The 12,797-nt window shown below is 35.1% G+C and overlaps 1 protein-coding gene across 50 annotated transcripts in view; it reads left to right on the forward strand.

The window, feature by feature from the left end:
* The window catches only part of PTPRD (protein tyrosine phosphatase receptor type D), a 1,187,501-nt gene that overhangs the window by 1,149,073 nt on the left and 25,631 nt on the right, over nucleotides 1-12,797 (forward strand). For all 50 annotated transcript variants that reach the window (XM_042012906.1, XM_042012907.1, XM_042012909.1 and 47 more), the window contains 2 exons: nucleotides 3,094-3,213; nucleotides 3,772-3,926. In XM_042012906.1, the coding sequence (XP_041868840.1) occupies nucleotides 3,094-3,213; nucleotides 3,772-3,926 (275 nt within the window). The remainder of the gene's footprint in view (nucleotides 1-3,093; nucleotides 3,214-3,771; nucleotides 3,927-12,797) is intronic.

Raw genomic sequence — 12,797 nt, forward strand, 5'->3', positions numbered from 1 at the left:
TTTACACAAACAAGGAAGAAATGGCCCTTACTACAGAGAAATTAAACACAGACCAAAAAGCTAAAGCAAGAACACATTTGGCAAAAAATTTCAAAACTGTCTTGTTGACATTTAGTGTTAAATTTTGGATGACTCAAGGAGGTTGAGAATTTTTTTCTGAAAAGAACATAGAATATGTAACCTCTCCCACTTCGAGAGCTGAAGACTGGGATCTGAATATGGAATAAAATATTTGAAAAGAACTCTGTCTCAGAAAGTAGTGTCTTACCAATTAACTTGTATTATCTGGTCCTCTGCTGCCAGCGTAGTCCAATAGAAAACATTGTTTGATCTCTCACAAAGATAAATTGGACTCTAAATTGTTAGGAGTATTGGGAATATAAGGTTTATGATCACAGAGCAAAAGAGTGTAGGAGACACATAAGGACACATGTCTGAAGAAGACCTCTTATTCTGAGAAAAATCAATAGGCAAAAGGGACAAAAGGTGCAGTTCAATCCACTTATGCTTCTTGTGCTCTTCCAGAAGGTCAAATCCACATCAACCTGAAATCAGGTTTTCTTTCTAAAAGTATTGATACCTATTTTCATCAGTTTCCACTTTCAAATAATATATATACTACTCTTCGAATTGAGTTTCTTATTGAACACTTAGTGGCTGCTTCCAGCAGCAGTCCTCTGCATCATGTAGCTCTCACAGAAAGTATTTTAGAAAAATTATACCATAATTGCAGTTTATGTTAGATAAACTAGTACATTAAAAAACCTCAAACAAAATCTGCACCTAAAGGAGAACACACATTTATTTTTCCCCAGCCTAACTGAAAAGAGGTTGTCTATAGCCTTCTAAGTCCAAGTATATTCTTAACTTTAGATTACTCTACAAAATAAAAATAAAACAAACATTTTCTGTCCTTTTCAAGATGGTCAGATTTTGTTGTTAGCAAACTGCAAGCTGGTTAATTTTTCAGGAATGCTTTCTGGAACCTGGTACTGCTTCTATGAGCATACAATTTATATGTGAGAACTGCAGGGTGAAGAAAAGAACTACGTATTTAGGCATGCAAAGGCACAGCTACACTTTTCTTCTGTGTTTTAATTAAAAATAAGTTTTTATTAATTAAAAAACCTTCAAAAAAAAACAGGTTTATTTAGAGGTTTATACTAAACCTATAGCTCCTAAGATTACAAATTACAGTTACTATGTATCAACATTTTCCATGAAAAAATATGTCATTCTATGGGAATTAATAAACAACAAACCACAACCTGTTCATTTAAAATACAGGTAACCAATATAGACATGTTGCATTGTTTCTATATTAATGATAAAGTGAAACTAGATTTACTGTAATTATATTTAAATGTCTCAATTGAAAACGTGCTTTTTAGTTTGGTTTATGAAGACCAAGGGGGCAAGTACTAGGAAACTTGCAAATAAATCACCGATATTTGTGAACTATTTGCAATACTTACTCTTTCAATAAATGACACAAGTAAGTCATTAATTCCTCTTAATAAGAGAATTTTTTTGCTATGAATCCCATTTTTTAACAGTGCAGTATCAGTAAACATTTTTAGTTACTTTGTTGCAATTCCCTATCTATAAATTAAACTATCATTTCCTGTAAAAAATTGCTTCCCTTTATTTTGCCACTAATGAATTCTTATCACCTGCTTCAGTGGCTAGAATTTTTTTTCCTCTCTATCTAGATTACTTCTTCTGAGACTCTGATTTGTGAACCGTTAATGATCTGTGACCTCTGAGCCTCAAAATAAAATGATCTGTGAGCAAAAGCTATTTGGGACTGGAGAGTTGGAAAGCATACCAAGTCTTTTTTCAATAAGTACTGTGTAGAATGAAAAACCTGGAGAACACATGAGTTTCAAAGATGCATATCTTAATTTTCCATTTTCGGGAAATAATCAGTTTTTCTCGTGGATTAGCATGACAATTCACTTTTTTTTCTGGGAATATTGTGCAATATTCTGCCTTTGATGTTTTTTACATTTATTATCTTCTCATTGAATTTGGTATGAATCTGGCTTAGAGTGATTAATGAAGACATTTATTAAAAAAAATAATGTTATTACTGGACCCAGTTTAAACTTCTTTTCTGTACTGTAGGCAGGGCTAATTGGTAAGAATGTATTGTTATAAATAGAATAGAGATTGACTGTCTCAGTTTCACCTATCAGCCACTGAAAGTAAAATGTTTTTAGTTACGTGACCTCCATACTGCTTTGTACTGCATTTTCTGATGGGTTTAGGGGTTCATCATTTCTATTTTCTTAACAGCTTTCATTGTAAATACCCTTTTTAACTGTAACAAATTATTGAGCCTTAGAAATGATGATAAAAATATGGTTCTCTTACGTGTCATCGTATACAGAATTATTGCATTTTTAATATTCTAAACTATGGAACTTTAAAATGAAGATTCCTCTGAATGAAATGTTCTGTGTTTATTAAAATTTTAAAATTTTTAAACACCAAACCATGTTTTTTTAAATGCCTGTGGACCCAATTTCATTATATGCTTCTTTTCTGATGAACACTGATCTCAGAAGGAATTTTTTTTCTCACAGTCCACTTAATATGATGCCCTTTCATTTATCAGTGTACTGAAATTATTTCTAAAAAATCCATGTTTCTACTGAGCTATTTCTATAGATAATAAATATTAACATCCAAGCAATATTTTATAAGTTTGGGGACTAATGTAAAATATGGCAGATGTTAAAAAAAGTTCCATCTATGTCAAAGGGATTAGTACTGTTACTAAATTCTGGACTGTGAAAGGTGAAGATATAGGTCATATTTTAAGCTACTTTAAATTATTTTTTTCTGCATTGTATCTATGCTTACTAGCATTTCCCTATTATCTGTCCTACTGAACTCACCCATTATGGAAGAAGACATTACATAAACTACTACCAGACGAGCAGTTCTTGTGGATGATAAAATAAATTTCTTGTGTTGGAAGTTGGCCATTCTATCTCCACATACTTTTAAAACCTATGGTGATATACACTCAGATATGTAGTAAATTTCAGCATTAAATGTATTAAATGTTAACTTTTTTCACTGCAGGTGAAGTGTGATCAATACTGGCCAAGCAGAGGCACAGAAACTTATGGACTAATCCAAGTGACCCTTCTAGACACTGTTGAATTGGCAACCTACTGTGTTCGTACATTTGCACTTTACAAGGTATATATACTTACATATGCTTACTATATACTTTTAAGTTGAAAGGCTGGCTATTTTTTCACTCCCCTCCCATCCCTTCCTTCCTATCACCTATCTCCCTCCTGTCACCTTGTCCTCCTTCTTCCTTCTGCTTCCTGCCTTCCCTGCCTTCCCTGCCTTCCCTGCGTGCCTTTTCCCCTTACTTCTTACTCCCTTTCTCCCCTTCCCCTCCTTTCACTTTTCTCCCTTGTTTCCTTCTAACAGCACTGAACATTGAGACTTCTACATTTTCCTTATAACATGAAGTTTTGTAAGTTAATGCAGAGCTGTCACCATGAAAAACCTGAATACTAAGTCGCTGGCACTTGTGGTCCACAAGTGTACATTACAGTTAATGATCTTACATTGTTTGAATCTGTAATTTGGATTTTTCTCCATAGCCTGAGTTCTTTTTCTTTCTGGCTCTGAATACTATTTAAATAATTTTCACTGGTGTATATGTTTCTGCAATTGTTTCATTGAAAAGTGCCAATACCATCTCAAGTGGCAGTTTTGTCATGAAACTTTTAAATTTCGTAGAATGGCTCAAGTGAGAAAAGGGAAGTGAGGCAATTCCAGTTCACTGCCTGGCCTGACCATGGTGTCCCAGAACACCCAACACCATTCTTAGCTTTCCTGCGACGAGTCAAGACTTGCAACCCACCTGATGCCGGACCTATGGTTGTGCATTGCAGGTAAGCTCAAAAGTTTCTTCAAAACATTGTGTGTCAAGGTTACTGCTTTCTGTTTGGTTGCAGACAGAAGTATGATTTTCTTTCAAATGACTTCTGAGTCTGTCAAAGAAAAAGATGGTTGAATTGCAAATCAAGGACCTGAGTATGGCACTGCCAACTTGGGTAGGCTAGAATTATTTTATTTGGTCTATGCACAATTAATTTAATTTTAGAACATCAAAAGATCTCCAGGGAGGATGTGCGCAGGGAAATACAAATGTATCTGTGGCATTCAGAATGTGATGTGAAAAAGGAACAGGATGGTATTGGCTTAAGAGCCTAAGTACTGAAGAAAGTGTGTTTTAAGCAATGAAACAGTTTTTGAAATTATTACTTATATTGTGTGGGAAAGTAGCAAACATGAGAATTAAGATAGATAAATTCAAAGTTTCACTGAAAATAGGTAAGACCTAAAATCTGTATTCAAGGTTAAATCCTCAGTTTAGGACTTTGAGGAGCTGAAAGTGCAAAGGATTTACCTGGGGAGCAAGCTGAACCCTGTTCCAGGGAAATGAGTGCTCCATGCTTTTTGCAAAGTAGCAAACCTTCTCAGGCATTATAAGGTATGAATTAATAAAATCTGAAGAAAAAAAGTCAGCAGCTCTTAATGTTGTGGGACTAAAGAGAACAAAGAGGAAGAGATATGGCTTCTTTGGAATTTGCTGAACAGATCTTTGAGAAAGCCTTAAAATCATGTTGATAAGGACATTATCAGAACATATGTACCAATTCAGATAGAAATAAACCCCAAGATGGGTTCCCTCATTCCAGGGGTATGTTGTCATATGTTGTATAGCTTGCTGTGTAGCCCCTTTCAAAGCAAGTTCCTAAGATCACTGTTTTTTGTGAACTTCATTTTGGAATACCTTCAGTTAGTAAGGCTGAGAGCTACTACACACTGATGACTGAAGTTAAAAATGCTTAGCATATTTGAAAACCAGTCTTGCTTTTTCATCCAAAACCTGAGGAATAGTAGTTACAGCATACCACCATGTCTAGTTCTGACTTCTTAACATATTGAAAACCCAACCATGGAATCTGGTAATTTCAACACTTTTAAAGTGATTGCAAGAGGCTCCTGTGAACAAGACGGGAAAATAAAGTCAACAGGAAGACAAAATAAGCAGAACTTCAACGCTGAAAGGCACAGACTGTTTACAAAATACTAGAGAACATGGAACACAGATATTTAATGTTTATTGAAAAAGCAGGATTAAAAATGTGGAATAATTATAAGTAATAACACAAATGTATTCATAATGTTTGCTGAGTATTTCTTGAAGGGAGCCAAATCTTTTTGTACTTGCATTTACAGGGTCTTCAAACATTTTGATTATTGTCTAGGATTTTAGATTTCCTCAGAAACAACTTCATTAGCTTGATGCATGTATAAAATACCTCCAAAGTTGCTCAACAGTGAAGATGTTATACTCTAAATCAAAACCAAACTTAATAGAAGAAATGAATCTTCCCACTCTGGGAAAGATCTTAAGTTAGTATAATAGCCTAAATTACCTCAATGCAAAAATAGGCAAAATAAATCAGTTCTTATGGCTAGTCATTGGAAAAGATGAAATAAAATACATTGCTTGTTATCACTCAGAGATACTGATGAAGTAACAAGGCCATTATTTTCTCTTTGTCATTAGTTTTGCATGCAGATTTCATTGAAAGTGGTGGTCATGTTAGGCAGTATGATTTTATGCCTGAGGGACTTTTTTTTCCTAAATTCCTATTAATTTATTTATCAATACTCTGCAGTAAGCATAATCTGCTATACATAAGCTTTTTGCCTTATGTATAGTTACTTGAGACAGTAAGATTTCAGTCACTTCATACAACCTAACATCTAGAAAAGACTTTCACATATCTTATTATTTTAGCAAGGTTTTTAAATTCCACTGCTAACAATTTGTCTGTGAGCAGAATTAATGAAACCAAGTTTTTGAAAAATTTAAAAATTTATGTCTCTGTAATTAAAAATTTTATCTGGCTGCACATTTAGCAGCAAGTGCTCTGGACAGTCCAAAGTTTATGAATGTGCTAATTCTCTCATCAGTGTAATGTGCTGGCTATCCAACTGATAGACTAACAAGAAGTTACTAGAAGTGTTTCTCACAATATTAATGTTAATGTGAGTGTCACTTTCCAGGCATATTGTAGCAACATTATATTCAGAGATTTGTATTGCCTTATCATTTTGAATTCAACATGATTTTCTTGGGACTGTCTTGTGAAGGGCCAGGAGTCAGACTTCAATAATCCTTGTGGATCTCTTCCAACTCAGGATATTGTGTGATTCTGTGGTTATTAAATTGGTTTAAAGAAATCAAAAGAGGAACAACTATAGAGCATCACCACAGTATTTTTAGGCTAAAGGATATGTTTTTCATACAGCAACATGAAAATACTTCCCATTTGGTTTGAAATTTAAGTACTGGACATGCACAAACATTTCATTTCAAGCTCATAAAAAAGTAATTTAAAACACTAAAGTACAAGCTCTGCATGTTACCTGGTTTTAATTAGAACCTGCTTTCCAGTTTTTTTCCTTCTCTTCTCTGTTGCTTACTTTGTAAGTTTCTCCATTCCAATCTTTCCTTTGCTTATTAGAAGTCATTTTACATTTTTATCAATTATTTTCTCTTCAAGTCTGGACTGATCTTTATTCTTTGGACCCCTCTACGTATATTCTATTTGTGTTCTCCAATTCCATTGTTTCTCAAACTCATTTTACTGTTAATATCACATTGCTGAACCATTTAATGAAATATGTTCCTACCTTTCTTAGTATTTTCTCTGAGGCAAGATTGTCATTCTAATGGTAGCATTCTCCTACTGATTTTTGTCAAGCATCTCCTTTTACTGCCCTCTACTAGTCACTTTTTTCCACTGTGATATTTTTCTGTTCTTGACAAACTTCTTGCTTTTCATTTGTTCCTTGGCTGTCCCCTAGTCTGCATCTGCAGCCTTTTTAATATTTCTCTTGTCCTTGTTCTGTATCTTGTCTGTCATTGTCTCCTATTTTGCGTTCAGGACTACCTAAATATCTTTTCATTAAATTCACCCACTTCATCATCCAGATTTTAAAGAGTACTTTAGACTTTCCTGACTAGAGCCAAACAATATAACACAGAATCGTATCTTATATCCTTCGGCTGTGGTAAGCAGTCTTTTGAACAATATCTCATTGAAGGAGTAATTTCAGTTTAGTTTCTAGAAGGAACACAGGATTCATGGTGGCAATTGTAAGCCATCTGAGACATCACTAATACCTTCTTTCTTGCTTCTTCCAGTACCTACCAAAGTATCAGAGCTCAAAAAATCACAATAATCACATGTTGTATAAGTATAAACAGAATGGGAGTTGCCTTTCAAACTGCGTTGGACAAAAAGAAAGAGTAGCCTCGAAGAATCTGTGGAAGCCTTTTTCTGCAAACTTTTAAACCATAGAAACTGAAAAAAAAAGCTGTCAGACAACTAAGTACAGGGAGAATTTTTCTCACCCTGTGTGGGTGAGGACTGCAAGAGCCAGCTGTCTGTATTTTGATCCTTACAGAGTAACCCCCTATTCATTTTGTATTTATAGGTACATATTGCAAGTGAAAGGTTTAGCCCAAGCTTTTCCTTACTGCATTTCTACTCATCTGCCTTAATACTGGCCAGCAGTAGCCTTTCAGTCCATTTCCCGTTAAGGGATTAAAAAGTTTTTCTAGTTTGCTCCGTGGTTTTGGGATACAGCTAAATGTCCAATAGAGAATCAAGATAGCTGGAGACCTGGTTCACGAGTGGCCCCAGACCAGTTTGTATCAAAGCCTCATTTGTTGCTAAGCTAGTTTAATATCCTGTTCCTAGGAAATGGTTTTTGCATGTGTGAAGAATTTCTTTAATAATTTACAATGTGCTTGGTGGGAAGTCTAAGCTGAAAACACCTGACTACTGAAGAACCCACTCTGTAGATACTTGAATGCCCTCTCTTCACGTAACAGTGACCAGAAAAAGAAAGCATAGTTCTAACTAGTGAAATTAACTGAGAATGTACATATTACCATTCTACATGACTGAACTTGATAAGACAAGTTCTGGTAAATGTGTGTCAAAGATATGCAAATGGAAATATTTTTAATAATTTTTGTGTGATGATAGCAAAGAAATATAGAATTATATGATCAGAATTCCAAAAAACATTGGTAATTATTTATTACTAATGTATATGCAACAGGCATCTTTACATGCCATTTAGACATTACTTTTGATAACCATTTGATTGCCTGTACAGTACTGAATATGAATCTAATATAGAAGTCAAAAACATGTTGAGAATTTCATAAGTATATTCTACCAGTCCAAGCTCTTATTTGTTGCTGTGGTTTAACCTCAGCCTGCAGCCAAGACCCACACAACTGCTTACTCACTCCCCTACCAGCAAGACTGGGGAGAGAATCAGAAGGGTAAAAGCTGGAAAACTCATAGGTTGAGATAAAAGCAGTTTAATAGTGAAAGCAAGAGCTGCACACACAAGAAGGAATTCAGTCATTTATTCACTACTCCCCACGGTAAGGCAGGTGTTCAGCCATCCCCAGGAGAGCAGGGCCCCATCACACGTAACAGTGACTTGGAAAGACAAACATCATTGTTCGAAATGTCCCCCCCTTCCTTCTTCTTCTCCCCACTTTATATACTAAGCAGATGCCATGTGTTCTGGAATATCCCTTATGGTCAGCTTGGGTCACCTATGTCTCCTCCCAACTTCACATGCACCCCAGCTTCCTTGAGCTGCACCACACACTGAAACAGAGGCAAGAAGTCTGTGAAGAAAATAAATTCTACCCCAGCCAAAACCAGCACACTTGTGCTGAAAAGTTGGCAGGTTTTTAAGTGGAAAAGGTAGCTAAAATATATTCACAGGTATGTTATTTTCAAGGGAAAACCAGCATAGATTGTTGCTAAAAGAATTATGGAGCACCAAGGGAAACATCAAGGCCTAATCTAAATGCAGATTTCTTAATTTAAGTAATCAGATATTTTTGAAGGACTACCTCCATGACAAAGTATAGCTGAAGTAACATGAATGCATAATGCCACTGTACTCTTTTCCCAAGAAAAAATATAAAGTTTTCGGTCTGTATCTACTGGGAAAAATAGTTCAGTAGAGCCTCAGTCAAGGCTGAGTTAAAGTGTTCCATGATCCTTATTCTCAGTGTGAGATTAGTAAGAGAAAAGCAGATAAATTAAAGCTATATTTAAAAAAAAAAAAAATCCACAAATGAAATTTAGCAATCCCATCCTGTTTGTAGGTACTTTACATAATGTGTTCAAATCTTGGTTGGCTTATTTAGAGTAATTTTTCTGAACATTTTTCTGTGGTGGTTGAAATAGTTGATGCACATAGATGCTTTTTTTTTCATTTACAGTTATATTTTAAGACCACCCTTTCAGTTTCTTTGCACAGAAATTGAGTAATATCACAGTCCACTAGTGTCTCTGTATGACTTGCCCTAATTTGCAGAGCTGATCTAGAAAAACTTGTTTCTTTAATGAAAAAATGCAGGCTTAAACCCTAGGATTCTGCATTGGTGAGACTCTAATGTGTGGTCTAATGATAGCAGGGAAAACACACGTTTATGTTTGAAGTTGGATTAGTGCAGGCAAGCAGGTGCTAATCAGATCACAATAAACCAGCACTGGAGGGTGTTTGGAATTTTATGCCACTATGTTTTCAAAACATGACAGAAACTTTAGTCATTGGTTCAGTAATGCTACCTAAAAGCTTAATATGTTAGTGCAATACCATATGTTTAAGTCTTTCTTGTAATACCAGCACCAAGGGGCATATCCCTAAGACACTTTGTCAAGCTTTGGCAGGTACTGTTAATGGTGGTATTGCAAACAGAAGAACTTGGATGTTTGGAGGAATGTGACTGTTTTAAGTAAATCTGTGCCTGACTACACTAACATAACCAGTTAGCAGAGTAAAAAACAAGATTATTTTCAAAAAATAACAAACCACCATATGATACTCTATTTCCTAAAGTATAATACTTACCTAATTTTTTTCAGTGAATAAAACCTAATTTTGTTTGCGAATAAAAAATAGAACATTTAAGAAAAATAAAATACTTATCAAAGGCAATGATTTTCCAGTGGATTGTTTTATTTCACTTCTCTATCGTTTGAACTGCTTCTCTTGCCATAGGCCTTACAAGTGCTCATTTTTTAATCCTTGCAGTGAGTAGGTTGCAGATGACTGCCTATCCTTTTTCACGGTGGGGGAAAAAACCTCCCCAGTACATATTCAGAAATATCACAAATAAGATTGAAAAATACTAGAATCTTCCTCATCCTTTCCCAGGATCCTTCAATCCAGGACCCTTCCTAACTTCCTTGGACAGCTGAAAGCTCTAGAGAGGAAAAGACAGTGAAAGCATTTTAGTATGACAAGTATTTTAATATCATAAATATTCTAAATTTCCTCTGCTTTCCCCACATGTCTTTGTCCAGAAGTTATTGAGTTGCTACTGTATATAAACTGTGCTGGGTATCATACCTATACAAAAACACTATAACACTATTTACTCTTCAGCTGTTAGCTGTGGATCACTGTACATCTCATAATTTTTTTTTTCTCATAGTCATTGTTCACTAATAAAAAGCAGAGAGGGATAAGATTGTTATTAGAATCTCATATTGAAAAAATGTATAGTTGGTGATCCTGCTTAGGATATTTAGTTCCTCTTAATATAAAAATACAGCAATGAGTTAATGTCCATGTTTTTCCTTTTCCATCTGTATTAATAGTCTCAGCTACTCAGTCCGTGCAATCAGAGTAACTGACTGAGAGTAACTTCATTTCTACACATACCTTTATTCTTAGAAGTTATTTCATTTCAACATGTATATTATAGAGGATATGACACCAAGATTTGCAGAGTTTATGCTGTGGATGCTTCATCTCTGTTTAGGAAAGTGGAACTGGATTCACTTGATTTAGAAGTTTTTGGATGGTTTCTCTTTCTTTGATCAATTGTTGGAATTGCAGAATCTACTGGAAAAAGAGAAAGAGTCTAGAAGAAAAGTTGATAAAGGCTAGATGGAAAAAATTGGTACAGCAAGAAACTCCTTGGTAATTTTGTAATGTATGGTGTTACAGACATGGACAGGAGATGTCACAGATGTCACAAATAGAGATTTTTGATTTGCCTTCATTTTCTCACCATAAAACTTTCAAGGTTGTGAAAGGGTAGATTCTGGAAACCTTGCAGTTGAAGACCCTGGATATTTTATGCTGAATGTGCAGGAGCTCTCACCTAATTACTGAGACATGTTCATGCAATTATACAGACAAAAAGCAGCGTTCCCATCTGTATGCTGATAGAGCCAGTGATGGATGGGTAATGCTGATTTTCTTTCCTCTGTTTCAAATTGGAGTGTCACTAGTTAGAATCCTCTTGATAGAAAAGATGCCGTTCCCCAGCTCAATCCCTCTTAACAGCAGTCTGGGTCTTACTAGTTTAGGTCTCTAATTTTTCTCCTTAAATTTAGGTACTTGCATATGAAAACCTGGAAGTATGAGCATGACAAGAACTACCATACCATAGCTAATGTGACAGTGGGGAAGATCTTTTAAAATTGGCCTTGATAGGTTTTTTTGTTAGAGTAGGAAAATACTATGCTGTGTTATCTAGAAATCCTCCCTGAGGTGTCAGACACAAACTGATGCTGATCCACTTTCGAGTTAGAAACTGGTTCTGCAGAGCAAACAAGCCCTTTCTAAAACCTGAATGAAGCAGCTGTATGTACAGTATATGCTTCCATTGTTTGTAAGCATTAAAACTCATAAAGTATCACTGGAACCATTATTAAAATTCAAAAACATATAAATAACAAGTAATAGCAATATATCATCATGCAGATTCAAATAATGAAAAACACCTACTTGTGGCCTCTCTGATTAAATCAATCATATGTGTATAAAGCCATATTTGGTTGGCACTTAGCCTGTGGTTCAGGGTATTATACCCCCCACTGGTGTGACTCAGGGCTGGTAGATTATCTTTTGAAATCCTAAAAAGCTGCTGTGACTGCGTAGGGTAAGATTTGTTTTTGGTAGCAGTCAGAAATCTGTAAAGGAACATAGGGAATGTTATTACTAGATAGAATCAGTGCTCTATCTAGGCCAGTAGCCTGTCTCTGACAATGGCAAATGTCAGAAATTTCAGGGGGAAGTACAAAACTCCAATGTCAACAATGTTTCAACAAAGTTTCCTCTCCAGCAGCAAGGAGTTAGTGAGTAGTTGCTTCATGAGGATTTTGATTCTTTTCCCCTTTATTCCTTTAGTTACATAGAGAAACTGGTGTATACTTTTTTGCTTATATTCGTAATTGTACACACCTTTTAAAGAAAAAAACAGGCAGTATTAACTCTCTTTGACCTTTTTCCTTAAGTTGTTTCACACATTAAGTTAGAAGATTTTTTTTTACTTTTAGTTAATTATGTGTCACTTCATTTCACTAAATGTCTTTGGACAAAAGGATTAAAACTGTGTTATTTAATGCTGTTTCATGTTCTACATGTCTACAACTTTTCCTTGAGTTCATCCATCATAGAAAACAGGGGTAGCAAAATATTCTAACCCATTCCAGTATTTGTCATGTGGAGGGAGATGGAAGTGAGTTCTCATATCCCTTGACATTTTTGCTGTCTGTCTCTGTTCCTTTATTTTGTGACATACCCTTTTTTGGTAGCCTAAGTAACAGTAACTATTCCCTGGGGATATTTTCTTTTTATATATATATATATATATATATATATATATATATATATATATATAT

The sequence above is a fragment of the Corvus kubaryi genome, unplaced genomic scaffold (assembly GCF_017639235.1).
Source record: "Corvus kubaryi isolate FWS band 111438036 unplaced genomic scaffold, C.kubaryi_AGA036_p1.0 split1-37296, whole genome shotgun sequence".
NCBI classification, from domain to species: Eukaryota; Metazoa; Chordata; class Aves; order Passeriformes; family Corvidae; genus Corvus; species Corvus kubaryi.